We start from the raw sequence: 18,978 nt of genomic DNA, 5'->3' as shown, positions 1-18,978 counted from the left end.
TATCATTTGATTTTTGTTTGCTTGATGCATTATTACACTATGGTACTGTTCTAGTTTTTTTTTATGTAAGAATTTTTTTTTTTTAATGTAAAAAATAATAGCTAGCGTAGATCACAAAAATGCATTCTTACATGCAACTAAGTGGAAAATGTCAACTATTTATTTAGTCAAAAGTATAGGAAAAAAAATGTAGCCTAGTTAATGGGACTTATATATTTTTTCTAAGGGAAAAAATATATAAATACAAAATCATAGTTTCAGTTTCACATTAGAGTAACTGATTAGTTCTGATATGTATTGAATATTGTCAGCAGGTAGGCTAATTTAAGAAATAGACAGCCCTGTTGCAGGAGATGACAAAGCTAATGTCGGCCATCCTGCTGCTACGAGAGAAAGGAACCAAGTAAAGTCAAGTAAAGCATTTAATGACAATATGTTAAAAAATATATATATTTTATATATATATATATATATATATATATATATATATATATATATATATATATATAGAGAGAGAGAGAGAGAGAGAGAGAGAGAGAGAGAGATAGATAGATAGATAGATAGATAGATAGATAGATAGATAGATAGATAGATATTTTTTATTAGAGTAGAATCACCCAAAGCTATAATCAATGTGTTTTCTCTAGCTTACAGTGAAAGCTTTGTATTTACATACAGTACATTAGCAAAGCTATCTACAATAACTCAGACCAGTGTAATATGTTTTATATTTTTATAAATATTGGATTTGCTAACATAAACATGCCACCTTGAGCTCAACCATTTGCATAATAAAGCTTTTTATATTAAAAGTAGCTTTGTATATTTGTAAGGCTTTCTATGTTAAAAAAAGATAGCTTTGTATATATTTACTCAATCGAACATTTAATTAAGTGGAAAGCATTTCATGCGCATACAGTCTTGTCAGTTCAGCTGCTGTTCAAATTCATCTGTAATTTGTAAAAAAAAAAAAAAAGAAAAAGAAAGAAAAAAAGAAGAAAAAACACAAAAAGTCTTATTATACATCAATTAGTAAATATAAATAGATCCCTCATGTATACTGCAGCAATAATGACCAGATGAGGCATGGGCATCACACTGGTTCCACAGACTTGCCTTCTTCCCATAGTATATCCTGGTGTCATGTCTTCCACAAGTAAGCGGCTCACACCCTCAGCCATTCATTTTTTTATAAAAGAAAACATGAATCATCAGCCCAAGCCACCTTCTTCTCTTGCTCCACGTTCCAGTTCTGTGCCCACTGTGTACTGTATGCACTCTGCAGCGACCCAGCACCATACACAACAAACTGTGATGCACTGTGTGTTATGACACCTTTCTATCAAAGTCAGCACTCACTTTTTTCAGCAAATTGTTCTGTGGTAGCTCTGACCTTATAGTCTATCATTCACTCCCCACACACATCAACGAGCCCTGGGCAACAATGACCCTATTGCAGATTTACTGATTGTCCTTCATTGGACCACTTTTGGTAACTTGCTGAGAACACCCCAAAACCAGACATTTTGGACATACTCTGACTCCAATTGTCTAGCCATCACAATTCGGCCCTTGTCAGAGTCATTATTGATATTTTTTTTTCTGTTTCCAGCACATCAACTTTGAGAACTAACAGATACTGTTGTAATAAGATATTCAATGTTATTCATTACTTTTTTTTGTGGCTGATAAGTATATGTTTCCATCATCAGGAACCAAAAAAAAGTGCTTGTTCCAACACTGCAATGTTAGACTAAGTGGAAATTCTATGCATACATTTTTATTATATAAATGTTATTTTTTACTGCATGGTAAAATATAAAATTATGGTTGAATGTTTAGATCTCTGTTTTAAATTGACATATTTTGTCTGTTCATTTACATGGTGAACTAAGTCTTAGGATATTACAGACCATACAGAGGACACTTCAGGTTCAGGGAGGCTAGGTTGACGAGTTTTAACATTGGCGTCATCAAGACGAAACAGTCTGTCTTGTGGTTTTAAATGGCCATGCAACAATTGCAACTTCGAGACATCAAAACGTTTAGAGTGCTTAAAGCATTATGGATTGTAAAATCGACCCAACAGTCAAGGCCGGTCATTGCACTCTTTAAACTCTGTCCTTGTTCTTTTAGAAGTTTGTCAGTAGGGCCAAATTGTTCCATATAATTTATATAGTTTTTACACAGAGGGGCAATGATTTTTATACAACCTGGGGTTTACCTGCAAAAGCACATCCATGGCGTATTTGGATTTTAAAGATTGTTTTTGCGATTGTGATTTACTATTGTCTAATCTTGACCAAATGTGCAAGGCCCGGCCTGGTTCGATTTCCACCCAATGCCTAGACCCCAGCTACTGAATGCAGTGCAGGTTCCAAGCCCGGCTAAAACAGGAAGGCATCAGGCGTAAAACCTGTGCCAAGTTGGTGGAGCAGCTGAACGACTATCAATAATATTAGCTAAATAAACTATTTAATTATATATATTTTTGTGTGATTTGTTAAATGAGCAGACAAAATGGCAACATTGAGTAGGAACATTTAAATAATTATACTGATTAATACTATATAACCATATACAAATGAGTAATTGAATTAGTTTTCATGAATAAATTAAATATAAAGATTTACTTAATACCTTGATAACCATGACATTCCTGTTTATAAAACTGTTATTAAAAAAATCTAAAAATGAAGTGTACCACATCTGAGGTGCTGTGTAGAGTATGTAATGTTGTATCAGTAACTTCTGTTACATGAGTGTATGAGCCTCAGTAAGGGAGACCCATATACAGGTACATATAGTCACAGCAACCAAGCAAGAAAGAAGGCATCTACAGGTTCTACATAATCAATTTCAGCTCATCTCATTTCTTTTTCTCTATCCCCCTCTCTCTCTCTCTCTTATCATTCGTACATCCCGATGTCCCGTCTGGTACAAAATGCTGCCGCTCTCACTAGGAGCGGACATGTGCACTTTCATAAGGCCTGGTATTTTTTATTTACCCATTTCAATTTTCCACTGACTTATTTTTCTCTTTTTTTTTTTTCTCTTCAAGTCCAGATGGAAGTCACGGACTTCCTAGTGAAGAATCACTAATAATGCAGGAAGGCAAGAGTATGAATAAATTTACCCAGCCATGCATTTCATTTCCTAAATGAAACTGCAGTCAGCATCCAATCAAGTTCATACTTTGCATGTATGCTCATAGGTGTTTATAGCATATAATATGCATGTCATATGCAATCACTTGATAATTATATTAATGCAAATATTGTGAAAACATTAAAATACATAGAATGTGAAGGTTTGGCTTTAATAAATCTTTTGGGATATAGATTTATAATGACTTTATTTTACACTGATAAACCTTAAGCATACTGAATTTGCACACTGAAATTCAGAAGCTCTGTCATGCATGCCAAATTAGAGCTTGTGCTTCCTTTGGGGCTCTGCAGTTCGGATATCTAGGGAAGATGGGATAAACAATAATGGAAGAGGGAGGGATAAGAAGCTCAACATCTCAACAGTCTGAAGTGGTAGCAACGGAGATGCCTGTGGCATGCATCTCTTTGCACTTGCTTTAATAGGAGATCAGATCATAAATGTGTCAGAGACAGTAATGAGACATTTGCTGCCTCTTTAATGCCCTGTAGTAATTCTTAGAAATCTTTTGCTCTTAATATATATATATAAAATTCCTTTTAATTTTGCATATACAGTACTGTATGCAGGTATAACTCAACATGAACATTTATTGAGTTAAAGACAAGACAGTGATAGAAAGAGAGCACCGGCATTTTAAATAATGCCTGTAAATAACATGTTAAAATTATGAAAATAGGAATTTTAGTATTTTGGAGGGGAAACATTTCTGAAGTAAGAAGATTGAGAGAGATCCTTCAACTTTACGTTTTCATAGACTTCCAATGAACAAATAAAAACATTATAACCATGCTTTTTCATTTTTAAAGACATAGGGAACTTTCCAAAGAGGCTGATATCCAGACATGGCCCCTTCATGTGCAAAGGTAGAAACATTATGCAGAGGAAGTATCCCAAAAAAAAATGAGTGAGTGGGATTAAAAAGTTGCTGTGCCGTCATAGTAGACAAATACACAAATTTTGGCAAGCAGCATCATTACAGAGGCAGTGGGAGCTAGGAGACAACACTTCTAAAGATGCAGAGAGGTGGAAAAGCCCCTCAGAAGGAGATCGTGTGCATTATTAAACAAGAGCTTCTCTTTTCTCTTATCTAGAGATGAAGAAATATTTAATAAGAGGTAGGGTGAAGAAGAACAAAGCATTAGAAATACTAGTAGGAGTTATTATGACAATTGTAGGGTGGCTTTTTAAGCAAGATGAAAGGTTGTATTTCCAATGGAATTAAAGGAAAACACAATGTAGAAGGGGAATAATTTAACTGAAAAGCTAGAGGGAAAATATCACCTTTTTAGGTCAACTATCCTGGTTGCTTCGCTGACTATTGTCCTTTTTACCCGGTCACTAACTGTCAGTGGACAGGCTCGTCTAGAGAGTCACAATATGTCATATTTTAACCATTCCCCAATAACAAGTTTTTTTTTTTTTATTTTATTGTTGAGAGAGAGTCATATCCTCAAACCCAAAGCTAAGGTGTATTTATATTGAGACACTTTAAATGTACACATTAAATAATTATGTTCCTCTTGATGGCAAATAGAAAAACATCTCTGCAAGGTGCTCTATATATCATTTAGTGAAGTTTTGAGACTGGATTACATGTATTGAACAGAATTCGTAACATTCACTCTTTTTTAAACGAGCAAAAACAAACAATTCTGGTGTATAGACAAATAACAAATATATAATTTTCCAAAAATTTCGTCCACAGGTAGTCCCCTACTTATGAACATTTGATTTACGAATTTGAGTCTGGTTTCAATTAATCAGTCTGGAAGCACAATGACAAAAAATGGCTGTTCTGTAAAGCTGTCCTGATGGTTAATGATTCTAATTTCCTGGAAAATCCGAGTTCAGAGTCCAATACCGTGGAAAAACAGCTGAGGGCATTCCCCTTGCAATTTAAAGGTGTAGAGATAACACTATTACTGTACTTTTGACATTGAATTCAATTCAATTGTAATTGTTATTGTCGCAAAGCAGCTTTACACATGTGTGAGATTCATTTCCTTAGTCACGGTTATGGTTTTTGGCCACATAATGGCAGTGTGGGAAAAGGCGACAGATTTAGTCAAGTGGTCTGATATGCTTCACATTGTATATTCATGTCAAACGTGTACAAGACTCACTTTGCTGGACTTAAAAACAAATCGGACATACGAACGTTCAGGTACTACCTGTACTCTATACAACTGTGGTAAGCAAAAAAAGCCATATTATATTTCCATTCCTCATACAGTTTTACCATGTCATACCAATAAACAATGGGATTACAGTATTATGCCTTTTTTGATCAATGTATTTCGATTTGACTTACCCTCATAAGAAACTTTAAATCCCAAGGACCCACTAGTGTCATCTGTCTTAAAATTAAGCCACATTTGATGACTGGTGCTCACCACCAGATCTGGAGTGTTCGTTCCTGACAGCCTGGAAACAGAAAAATTCTATTCAGAAATATTTAAATTCAAAAAACATTTTGGTTCAAGTGCACATTCTGATTGCTATGCCAAAAGCCCTGGCTGATTATGGAGTTTCTCTGGGTCTGAGATTATGGTACTCACTAATTGAGCACATTAGGCCATTTGAGGTTTTGAGCACCCACAAAGAGCTAAAGAGTGAGAGAGAGAGAGAGAGAGAGATAGAGCAAAAGAACCCTGGGATGCCATAATGCTCAGCTACTGCACGAGCACTCTCAAGGCTCTGCCAGAGAGAGCACATAAAACAGCATCAATAAAACTTTATGTACACCATAAATTTCAGCACAATTAATAACAACACTCTGAGAAACATTCCAGAGCATCTGGTAAGGCAAACTGCATTATGGGCATCAATATGCAGCAAGCTTTTTTTTTTTTTTTTGTGAAGCATGATCTTCATGTAACATTGAGAGTCAACGTGATTGGCACTTGAGTGCGGGGTATTTCTCCCATCCGCTGTTACGCACAGGGCTGATGAAACAAGGAGAAACAGACCGAGCAGAGGAGGAAGAGGAAGAATAAAGAATTTGAGGGTTAAAAGAAGAGAACATCCAGGAGAGAAAGAAAAAAAAGAAAGCAATGGAGAGTATCAAGTACAAAAGTGCCAGAGACACAAGTACTCACACATGAAAGACGGTCCTTTGGTCCCCAATTACAGCTCCATCGCCTACAGTTAGAGTGTCGTAGCCACGCTCCAGGTCGAAGTCTTCAAAGGTCAACTTTATTACCTGCACACAAGTCCATCAGTTTCATTACTGCACGTATCAGCAGCCAGTCCACCTCCAACACCTCCGCTATCAATTTGTTCATTTAACCAACTTTAAAGCTCACCAGCAAGCCAGCAATTTCACATTATCAAAATCGGCTATGAAACCTGAGCTCCTTCCTGTTTCCATATTATTGTAGTTAAGTTTGTGGTCAAAACCAAATTCTGGGACCACTGAAGGTGAAGTTGATAAAATGTACAAAAATATCTTACCAGGTACAGTATGTCATAGTTGCTACTAGCTGTGGTTCATTCAACCATTCCAGTGGCAAAGCAAAGTGAATGAGGTGAGTGATAGTGAAGTAAACTTAACTTCATGCAGTTGAAAGGTGAAACCACCCAGTACTTAAATCAACATTTTGGGCAAAACGTGTCGAATTTTATATGTTAATGAATAAAAATGAGTTTTAGCAATTCGTTTATTAAAGAATGACAAGAGTATTTTTTTTAATACAAACTGGTAGCAACATTAAAACAGTAAAAAAGGTTAATTAAGTACAGACCTTTCACAAAGGTGGAAGGTAAATGTGCACATTTACTTTGTTACTCTATTTTTTTTTTTTTTTTTTTTATGTTTTACTCCACTACATTCTACAACACAAATCTTTACTTTTTACTTCACTACATTTCTGCACGGCGTTGGGTTACATGACAAGAGTGGTGTGTAGTACTGTATTTGAAGCTGTAATATTGGCACCTGCTGACTGTTATGCATACAGTAACTGCATGATTTGCTTTCCCTCTGTGAAATGATCATTTTTGTAGCAGGTGTTTAAAATTAAATGTGGCGTAGCAGACAGTGACGAAAAAACGACAACAGAAAAACACACACTTTCACACAAAGAAAGAGATAGGATTTTCTTTCTTTCTTTCTTTCTTTCCTTTTTATTTTGCCTTTCTTATTTTTATTTCTTTTACTACGACTTAAAGGCTATCATGAGCTACAGTAATACAAGCACAGTGAGTTTGATACTTAGGTAAATTTAAAGGTTAGCACTTTTGTACTTTTATTCAATCGGGCTTTTACGTTAAAGTAGGTAACTATGGTTTCCTTCTTCTGCTAAAGGAAATTATATGTGTAATTTGCCCCCCTTTGATCTTTTGTTTTTTGCAGGTTGGGCTTTATTAAGATCTGACAACGTAAGTTCAAGTGTTTCCAACATTTATTCGGACAAGTCTCAATATTTCACCTTTTTTGTCTTGGCCAATTCCCATCCAGCAGCAAGCTCTTCACAATCATTCGACAGCTACCGACAAGGGACGAAAAAAGCTAACACATGCTTCCTCTAAGAGAAGCTGTCCAGCCGACTGCTCATGCTGTGTCACGCAGCGGCATGACTCAGAGGAAAGCGCTATCTATCCTGCTTTCCTGGACTCTCAGCCATGGATAGCTAAATCATCAGGATTCAAACCGGCACTCTCCAGACAATACAGTGAAAACTTTTCTATTGCATCACTCAGGAGGCCAGGCTGTCAGATTTTGTATCGCGTAGAAACGTCAAGAAAGAAAGTGGAAAAAAGAATTTTGCTCGGGTTGCTCGATCTACCACCACCTTTAAACGAAACACTTGCCTTTAAGAGAGAGAGGGAAAAAATAAAAGGATGGAAAATGTGGAGTAATGAAGAAGACTGTCTTTTTTTTTTCTTTTTTTTTGCTGTCAAATGTAAGATGATGTAGCATAAAAGCAACAGACAGTTAAAAAATGAAACGAAAAAAAATGCAATTGATGATTTATTAATGAAAAGATGGCAAGCACTCAGATGTCACTGTTTTACGAGAAGTTTGCCACGCATGCATAAATCCTGCGCGACCATCCAAGTAGTGATTAAGTCTGAGATCTGAATACTGATGTACACAATTTCAGTGTTAACTCCTCACTACAAATATTGAACTCAACTCTGAACATGGCCTGTTGTGCTATGCACATGCAGGAAAAACACCACAAAAATACAGGGGTAAAAAAAATTGCTGTCTAGTCTCCTGCTTCAAATTGTCTGCCACATCTCTGCCAAATTCTTAATGTTTGGAGGCCAACTCCTAATGAAAAAGCTTATATAAATGCAAATTGCATTCTGTCCTATGGTAAACACAGTGGGTAATGAAAATTGCCAGGGGTGAGGAGGTAGGATTCTGGGTCAGATCTTAGATAAATGGAGTTTCATCTTGCTTTTTCCCCCCTTTTCCCATCCTCTCTATCTCAAACCGTGCCATCCTCGGGTAGGTAACACCTGCACTTTCTTGCCTCATGGGAAACAGTGGGTGTGGTATTGATTGACAGTTTTATGGGTAGGCAGTAAACACAGTAGACCTGCTGTGGGTTTTCTGAGAGCTTGTAATCTGCTGAGCTCTAATCTTCTCTCATAGAGTTGAAAATGCTGGGAGCAAATATGAACTTATGGTATGCTGTGAAGGACGGCACTGATCTGGTGTGTGGGAACTCGGAGCACAGGGGCAACTTGGCACTGCTGAGTAAATGAACCTCAGGAGCAACGTAGTCATGTACAGTATGGAGATATATTTAGGTTTTATTTGATTTATATTTGGATATATTTAATTCATATTTACATCCGAAATCGTTTGAATGAATTTATACAAATTGGACTTTAAATTCAATGATTTCAAGAGATGTCACCACGCTATTACCTAATATACTGGTAGTTTTTTTTTACAGTACAGGAACTAATAGTATTTAATAGATAAATGTGTAGTAAAATCAAGTAATGCCTAGTCAGTACTATGAGTAGTATGACTAGTAGTAAAACAAAAAATGAATTTAGATAAAGATACTTTACTCTTAAAAGATTTTACTTTCTACAGTAGATCGAATCTAAAGTCAGCTTCAGAAAACGACACTGTTATTTTTTTTTCATTTTTAATTGTTTTTTTTTTTTTTTTGCTTTAATACTACCTTAACACCTAAATAACACTTTGCATTGAAAGGGGTCATATGAAAAAACCCACTTATATACAGTTACATTTAAAATTATTCAACCCCCATTAAAAATTATTTTTTTTGGCCAAAATTACCAACATCCAGCTGTTTGTAATACATCAGAGGAATTTAAATAGCTTAACACAACTAATATATTGAGTATTTTTTTCCAAATTCAGAAAAAAAAAATTCTACTTTTAACACTTACTAACACTTTTAACCATTATGACCTTCTGCAAATGTGATGTACAGTATAGCCAGACACTACTGTAGCTTCTGGCAGTGGTTTAGAGGAATCTTAGCCCATTCCCTATGGGCAATGGCCTCAACTTCAGTAAGGTTCTTGGGTTTGTGTGTTGCAGCTGCTTTTTTCAAAAATTTCTATTGAATTCAAGTCAGGTAGGTAATATCTCTACTAATAACTCTAGACGACCCCCAGGACCTCATCTGAAACCAGACTTGGTGGACTCAGACTTGGTGGAAGTATGCTTAGAATCATTGTCCTGTTGGAAGGTCTAATGACATAGAAACTTTCAGCTTCCTCACAGATTCCATGAGGTTTTCTTCAAGGATACCTAATTGAATCCATTTTGCCTTTTACACGCTGCAGGTTTCCAGTGCTGGAGAAAGAAAAGCAGCTCCAGAGCATCACCGAGCCACCGCCATGCTTCACTGTAAGAAGGGTACACTTTTCTGCATATGCTTTATTCTTTCTTCTCCAAACATCCGGCTGACACATAGGCCCAAACAGTTCAAGTTTGTTTCGTCAGTCCATAGAACAGAATTTTTAAAGGTTTATGTCTTTTTATATGGTTTTTAGCATATTGGAGCAACTCCTCTTGTGTTTTAGGTCTTGGGGTCAAGAGTTAAGGCACTGGACTACAGTTCAGAAGGACCTACTGTATGGTTAAACACCACTGCCACCAAGTTACCACTATTGGGCCCTTGAGCAAAGCGATTAAACCTTGATTAGGGCAAATACCTTAATGTAAATGTGGTATATGCCCTATATGTGGTATATGCCTACCCATAAAACTGTCAATCAATACCACACCCACTGTTTCCCATGAGGAAAGAAAGTGCAGGTGTTACCTACCCGAGGATCAGAAGGGTCAGTAGCGTCCTTTGCACAAATCTGGTATCAGATTTCTCTTTCTGTCACGTCCACATAGTGTAGTCACTGTTCCTTTTACTTTGAACTTGAGAAATAGGCTTCTTACTGCATTTCTAGGAATGTTTTCACTTTTTCAAATTTTTTATCCTTGTCCAAGCAAATGCTATCTTTACTTTATGGACAACTTTCTTGCCTTAGCCATTTTTGACATGCAGTCTAACATCTCCATCAACAAACCTCTGGAAAGTCCTGGTATTTGATGTGTTCTAATTATCTTATCATCAAATTCGTGTTCTAATGAGGGATTTTATTTAGGGGCTTGAATAATTCTGAAATTGCAGTAATTATTAAAGGGGGCAATTTGTGTTGAATTTGGAGAAATAATTTGTTATATTAGTTGTGTTAAGCTACTTAAATTGCTCTTTTTTTTACTGGCCTATTACAAACAGCTGCAATTTAGTAATTTTGGCCAAAAAAAAAAAAAACAATGGGGATGGGGGGGGATTTTAATATTATTTTGCCGTTTATTCCGAATCAGAGGAAGAAAAGATAACAAAACAAATAAACAACTGATAATTAAAGCTGGAAGAAACACCACAAGTAAGCCAGCCACTGCTGCAGATATTTTCATCTGTAAGTGCTTCCATGGGATCCATTCATCTAGAACAGAATGTCTAGACTCACATATTGACTCTGTTAGAGGGAATCATTTCCAAGTATGTCCTGCCACTCCAAAATCTATTCATCCTGCGCTCTCAAATTTTTTTGCTTATGAATTCAACCATTTCTCTATATGCTCAACAGATGCTCAATATAGACTTGGTATGAGTTTGATCTGTTCACTTTATTCATTTGTTTTCGCGTTTTAGCCTCTAATCACTTGCTGAAATGTGCTTCAAATATAATTATTAAGAACTCTTCAGTGTCTATGTAATAATTTTTCAGATAAATAGCTTTACAATGGTAGGGGTAGCCGAAGCTCAGTTGTTAAAGCATTGGCCTCCAGTCCAGAAGGTCTCTGGTTTGAGCCCCACCATCACCAGGTTGCCTCTGTTGGGCCTTTAAGCAAGGCCGTTATTTGCTCATGATTATGTTGTTGTTGTTGGTCTTTCGGCTGCTCCTGGCAAGGGGTCGCCACAGCGGAATACCCAGTCCGCACTACAACTTGGCACAGGTTTTACGCTGGCGGCACTTCCAGACGCAACCCTCCCATTTTATCCGGGCTTGGGACCAAGACTGCATCCAGTGGCTGGGGTTTTGGGCACTGGCTGGAATCAATGCTCATGATTAGATGTATAATGAATTAAAGATGTAAGTTGCTCTGGATAAGGGTGCCTACCAAATGAACAAATTAGTTTGGGGGATTTTAAATATCTACTAACTTTTTTAGTAATCAAATCTAAAAAATTAAATTAAACAATTTAAACTATACAGCTTAATTTTCAATTATTTCAAACATAAAAAATGGATAAAATGAACTCTAGCTTCAAATATGAGCAGCGTGGAGCTGGCCAATGTCTTGGGTTCAGGCACTGGTTCAGCAGTAGCAAATACAATGCTCACTGTCAGGTACATTTCACATAGTCCCAGTTTTGCCTCAATATCACGGCTGACCTCATGTCTCCTGTAGACACTATTGTGGGCGACACAAAAATAGAATGTCATTACGATTGGAAAGAGTAAGAATGGCCATGCTCCATCTTCATCTGCAATGCTCTCGCAGAGCCCAGGCAGTGTCGAGTCTGCTCCCTGTTTCTCCTCTCTGAGCTGGCGTGATAAGAGTAGAGATTTGTAAAACCATTTGTCTGAGTCTAGAGAAAGACATTTGGCAAAGGAGCCAGAGTTTGGCCTTGAACTTGGCTCCAAAGTCAACACGATGGCTTTTGTCTCTCCTGTAATAGCTTGCTCAACATGACAACCAGTGTTCTCCTTTAGTTCTTTATACCATTACCAGTTACCCACATCAATACTGTATGTGTAGTTCGTGGAGGGAAGATTTTCTCTAGTTGAAAACTAATACAGGGGTCCATAGGAGCGATCCCGTGGGAAAGCAAATGGATGTTTCATGTTTAAAGGACGTACCTTGGAAGGGTCTGAAGCAGTAATGATCCAGGTGCAGTTGGCATTGTTATCATACTGGACTGGAAAGTTTGGCGATGTGATCACACCACTGGGGCCTCGAAGCTGGCCTCCACACATAGGTGCTGAATGAGAGACAGAGAGAGGCATCATACTTTTGGATGATATTTGAATTCAATTATTTTGTTTTATTTTATTTATTTATTTTTTTTTTGCATGTATTGTAACCACAAGTAAAACTTTATTATTTTTTAAATCTGGTCATACCCATGAGTAAAAAGGGATAAAATTGCATTTTACTACATTTATTACATTATTATTGCATTATTAAGTCACTTAAAACTCAGTCTGGGCTGTTTTTATGCAACATTTCGGTCCAGCTTTCAGTTTGGGGATAGTTTATACATGAATTTATCTGCTCAGTGTTTATACTCTCTGGACACTGTATATCATGGGGCACTGAGATTTATTACGAACAGCAAGGCACTCACTCACCACTGTATACTCGAGTTGGTTGGCCCTCTTTGACTTCTCTAAGGCTTTATCTTTGGCATTGTTTTATTTATAAAGCCAGTCTTGGGCTATTACCTGCATATCTGTGTATACTGTATATGGAAAGGAAAGATCAACATCATCATGCACCTCATTCGCACAACGTTTTCTGTTGTCTAAATCTAAAGTTTGAACAGAATTTGGTGAGAAAGCTTTTAACTGTGCAGCTCCACATATGCATACCATACATATGCATATGGAACCGTTTGTAAAAGCAGCTTAAATTATAGCGCTGCCTCCTTTGGGCAGATTTAAAGCTTTATTGTAGAAATTCTGTGCATCATTATCTAGTCGTCAGTGTTAGGGTTTGCTAAGAGGTTTTAATATTGTGTGCCTTTTTTCACTCACTCACTCACTCACTTACTCACTCAAACCCTCCAGCATGGGGAGAAAATGCACACACAGTCTAGAGGTAAGAATTAAATCCTTGACCCTGGAGGTACAAGGTCACGGTGCTAACCACAATGCCACCATGCCACCATGCCGGCCTTAGAAGTATCGCATGGATTTATATATTTTTTTTTCTCTATTATAAATGTTATTTTAATTATTTTACTCATTATTGACTTAATAAGTTATTATAACTGTGATATATTTGCATATTACTTGTTTTAAGTTGATTGTCTGAAGCATGCCTTGTGTTGCTACCTGTCTTGGCCAGGTCATCCTTATGTACTGGAAGACATTTTTACAAATAAAGATTAAAATAAAATAAAATTTCCCCTGAAAGATGACCCACCAACCTTTACAGTTATAACATAATGAATTCATCGAAAAACAATAAAAATTATGTTAAATTAAGTTATACTTTTAAAATGGGCAAGGAATTACCAACATCCCCATCAATCAAGGTCACCTGCAGTAAAATTCCATCATGGCACTTAAACCCAAGCCTCAAGTGAACACTTCAGTTAGTCCTGTTCCATTGGTTGAATCTCTTTTCATTAATGGCCAATTTAATCCATTTAAAACAGTTTAAAAATCTTCACAGGATTTATAAGCACTCTTCTTTGTTTTGATGATGATGTAACAGAGCAAAAGACAGACGTTCAGCATCTCATAACAATCTGAATTGATCTTCATGCAGACTGATCATGCTGTGTTTGTTGAACTGACATGATGTACACTTTTATAATGTTCCAATATTTGAATTCACATCAAGTAATAAAATTAATCAAAAATGCATTGATTGTTCTTCGACATTGAAAAGGTCAGACAAGGCCGGGTTTGGCTAAGTGGTTAAAATTAATGACACATATCGGCTCTAATCCCTACTTGCAATGACTAATAATAACCAGGGGATGTTTTATAAAGTTTGGTCTCAAATCTTGAGGTATCTGAAGGCGGGAACTATGCCACCCAAAAAATATATATTTGCCTATGCCCAAGTATTCATACGCCTACAGTAGAACCTACTTCCTTCTACTTCACAATACTGTAACATGCCGCTTTGTGTTGGTCCATCACATAAAATGGCATGTTATTGTAAAGTTGAAGAAAAAAGATTTTTCAAAAGAAACAATATATATATATATATATATATATATTTTTTTTTTTTTTTGCAAATAAAAATCTAAAAAGTCCGGTGTGCATTTGTATTCAGCCCCAAAGTCAATACTTTGCAGAACTACCTTTTGCTTAAATTGCAAACTGCAAGTCTTTTGGGGTATGTCTCTACTAGATTTGCACATCATCACAGTAACATTTTTCTCCTTTTTTTTAAGCGAAATTGCTTTAATTTTCAAGTCTCGCATTTTAGAAGAAGAGACCATTGAGAGAATGCAAAGAGTGTGCAAAGCTGTCATCAAAGCAAAAAGTGGCTATTCTGAAGGATGGAAAAGATAAAGCATATTCTGGGTTAACATATTTTTGTTGCCTACATCAGTCCTTATGTGTTATTTCTTTCTCATTAATAGGCTATACAATTTTTAAAACAATATAAAAAAAAGTATCCAAAGTTTTGACTGGTACTTTATGTACTGATTTATACAGTATGTAATTATGAGAACTGTAGTATAACTTTGATGGCTGTTTAAATGAAATAAGTCACTTGTATGGATTTATATAATTATATAACTGTTGTAAATTCATGTACAACAAAGCGCACATATTTTTGCTTACCTGTTCCTGAAAATTTGCTTTTCTATAAAAGTCTGACATTCTATAAAGTTTCTTTATTTTTTTAAGTGCGATTATCAGTTACTCTGCACAGCCTATGAACTTATTCACCATATTAGCATACTATATGATTTAAGGAAGGCAATTTAATAGTGCAGTGGTAAAGTTGGAGTAAGGCCAATATTTGATAATCACAGTCAATATACTTTTTTATTTCAAGTTGCCAAAAACTGGTTTACATACAGTATGTATGGTTGTGGGTTTTGACCACAACAACATGTTTCGGGAAAATCTTTTGAGGCTTACTATATATACTTTTAATGACAACTTGACTTTTCTATGACTTTCCACATTTTAGTTGAGTTTTTGTAGTTTAAGATTTGAGTGGAGTCTTTCATGCAACTTTTGTGTCCTCTAGGAGGACTTTAAAGCTCTCCCAAAATGAAAGTGCTTCCTCCTTAATGAGGAAGGAGGGCATAGTCAGTGTTTGCAGTAAATGAACAAGTCTGCAGGTCTGAGACTAGCTGCAGCTCTTTAATGAGCTATGTCTGAGGTGAGCTCCTCAGGGGGCCACACACACACACACACACACACACACACACACACACACACACACACACGTCCTCGCATACTTAAAGGTGAGTTGACAAGTTGACATTAGAGAATAAATCTTTTAGAAAGTTAATTAGCACCATGGCCCACTGACCACAGTTTTCACCTTCATATTACAATGCATATAATCTCTGGTCTTTGGTATTTTACTTAATTTTTGTTACGGGTCATTTACTCAAGGTTTTCTTTTATTCATTTATTTTTTCCTTTACAGTAGATAGGATCCTGCTCTGCAATGTAGAGACTACAGTATGTTACATATAATCAAAGTTTAGAGAAAATTAAAGGAAAACCATTAAACTTGATAATTAACGTCTGACATCAAAGATTCATTTCATAATTAAATTCCAAGGTTTTTAAAACATTCTTCATAAACAGGTTGGCCTATTTTCACTAATTTAAGATTTTCCTCATTACTTACAATGCGGTTTGACTACCTGCTGGCTGGGATTTAGACTTTGCTTGATCTCTACCTAAAGAGAGATTCAGGATCACTTTACTTCTTAAGTCTTCCGTGCACTCCCACCTCCTCATTTGAACATTCTGCGTACACGGCTACGACTCCAAAACCTTGACAGCACCATCATTCTTTCCATGCAAATGGCTAACTAGTCAAATTGAGTCTCTGCTGTACCATCTGCACATTTTTTTCGTAAAAAAACACGCTTTACGTGTTTTATTGTAGAATTAGCATCTAATGCCCTTGTCATTTTTTCGCACACAAAAGGACTAGACGATCATTTCGATTCAAAAGCACCATTTTGACAATTTAAAACTCTCTAAGTTTGCTGGTTATATACAACACTAGGCCAACATACAGTATTTTGATCAATCAAATGGAATTGATCAAAAGTAAAACATCATGTAAATAACTAATATTTGTCATTAACTAGAATTTGCCTCACTGCCGAGTTAATTAATGTAATTTTAGGACCAGATTAACCATATTTTATACCTATCAGCCAGTAACCTATAGCCAGGGGCAAAAAAACAAAAAAACAAAAAACAAATACACTTTAGGGGAAAAAGTACAGCATGTAGAGCAGATTTTATTTTAATAATTAAGTGAGGTCTCTTATTTTATGAAGTTGTTCCCAGTGCTTTCTGAAAGAACTGAATCAGTTAAAAATTTTGCACCAGGGTTCTTAAGTACAGTAAGAGCTGTGTTTTAACAATATAAAGCATGAACATGTGCCCTGAATAAATGAGATGCAATTCACTTGAACCTGCTGAGACAAAAAGCCAAAAAGGCACTTTAGACCACTCAAAGTTTTTTAAATTGAACTAAGCAAAAATAATAATAATAATAATAATAATAATAATAATAATAATAATAATAATAATAAAACATAACTTAAATATTGTATTGCTCTATGTAAAAATGACTTATATTTCTGTAGCTTAGTTCTTCTGTATTGTACAGTTTTTGTTGATGTAATCACTTACACTACACCCTGAAGCATCTACTGTACCACTTTGCACATAATCCAAAACCTAATAGAAATCGTAAAGTATAGTTTATTTGTGGCGAAACAGAACATCATTGTCCTTAAAAAGATTTAAATCATTAAAATATCCCATTTTACTTTGCATTTTTTAGGACAAACTGGATGTTTAGTCTGACACTCTTTTTCTTTTATTAGTGTTTCTCGCTTCTTTTTGGTTTTACTTTTCTGCAGCTATTTGCATTTAACTCACAGTTTTTGAGTAACCTGCTATTTAGTAGTGCCTGTAGAAACAAGACAAAAAAATGACTGAAAAAGAGACAATTGATTGGAACAGATTTCAAAATGCACAAGACACATAACTAATGGGCCGATGGTGCAGAGCAGCGTGGTGTCTCTGCTAGTAAATACCTCCTAAATCAGAGATCTATTCCTCTTTTCTGCACAACGGAACAGCCCGATACTCTGCAAGAGCTAACCAACCAAAAACTGATCATTAAACAATCAAAAACAAAACTGCAACTGCAGTCTTCCATCTCCGAGCTGTCCAACTAAGTTTCTCCAGCAGTCTGTTGTGCCATGGCATCCGCTGTGCCGAGGCTATCAGAGTAACAGAGGGGATGTAGAGTGCTAATGAAAGACTAATAGTCCACATTGTGATGAATGATACTGCAGAAATAAATCAATATCACAAGGCCAAGGAGCAATATTAACTATTGTGTATGTATGTGTGTGTATTAGTGTATACTGTGTGTATACGTGTGTGAGTGTCTGACTGGTACAGAGGACACAGTGTTACCAGGACAAGGAAATTGGAATGAGAGGTATCTGTACGCTGCAGGGGAGACAGCAATGGTTACCTAAAGATAAACCTGTATGATTTATTTTTTTCATTTTTTTATTTAACTATACTCACATCTGTTTCAAAATTAACTCGACTGGCCTAATGTACGTTGAAAGGAATTACAAACTTACAAAACCAAAATATATACTTTAGATCCCACCCAGTGTTTTCAGTCTCTTCAAATAGTGGATGTTCATCCACAAGTTTTAGTGGATACGTACAGTATATCACGTATAAAGTTCATGGGACAACGGGCGTGGTTATTATTATGAATGTGCAGTGCTGCCTTTATAGCATTCATTCATTCATTCATTCATTCATTCATCTTAATAACTGCCTGTTCAAATTGTTGTTTGTTTGTTTACTAAATAAAAGAACCACATAAAGTGACTAGAAAGGCGGCCTACAGTATATAGATAAAATCCATTATTATTATTTTTAGCATTATTATTATTATTATTATTATTATTATTATTAATAATAATAATAATAATAATAATAATAAATAAAATTATTGGGAAATCATCCATGTAAAAACTTAGATATTTCCCAAACACATAGGCATAAGTTAAGTGGGACCATTATATAACATAATTATCATATACATATGGACTTCAGAGGGCTTTCAGCATTTGAATTTTTATTTCCATCATCATATTCCCAGCAATTTACTTTTCAGTAGCCAAATCTCTAAGGGGGACTTATTATGCTAAATTCACTTTTTAGTAAGTTGTAGACATTCAGATCAGTCTTAAGTGTGTGTGTACTGTTTATCCAAATTAAAAACAAGAGGGAATACACTCCTCGCGTTTTATCATTTTTTCATTTTTTTTATTAATTGGGGCAAAAACAACGATAAGATTTTCCCCC

At 35.8% G+C, this 18,978-nt stretch overlaps 1 protein-coding gene across 1 annotated transcript in view; it reads right to left on the bottom strand.

Moving 5' to 3' along the window:
* Positions 1–18,978, bottom strand: part of csmd2 (CUB and Sushi multiple domains 2) — a 393,418-nt gene that overhangs the window by 163,801 nt on the left and 210,639 nt on the right. Inside the window, exons 10-12 of the mRNA XM_053492012.1 lie at positions 12,541–12,662; positions 6,270–6,373; positions 5,483–5,595 (exon numbers count right to left, since the gene is read on the bottom strand). Coding sequence (XP_053347987.1) covers positions 5,483–5,595; positions 6,270–6,373; positions 12,541–12,662 — 339 coding nt within the window. The remainder of the gene's footprint in view (positions 1–5,482; positions 5,596–6,269; positions 6,374–12,540; positions 12,663–18,978) is intronic.

The sequence above is a fragment of the Clarias gariepinus genome, chromosome 3 (genome assembly GCF_024256425.1).
Source record: "Clarias gariepinus isolate MV-2021 ecotype Netherlands chromosome 3, CGAR_prim_01v2, whole genome shotgun sequence".
Lineage (NCBI taxonomy): Eukaryota > Metazoa > Chordata > Actinopteri > Siluriformes > Clariidae > Clarias > Clarias gariepinus.
This window is presented reverse-complemented; position numbering and strand designations above follow the sequence as displayed.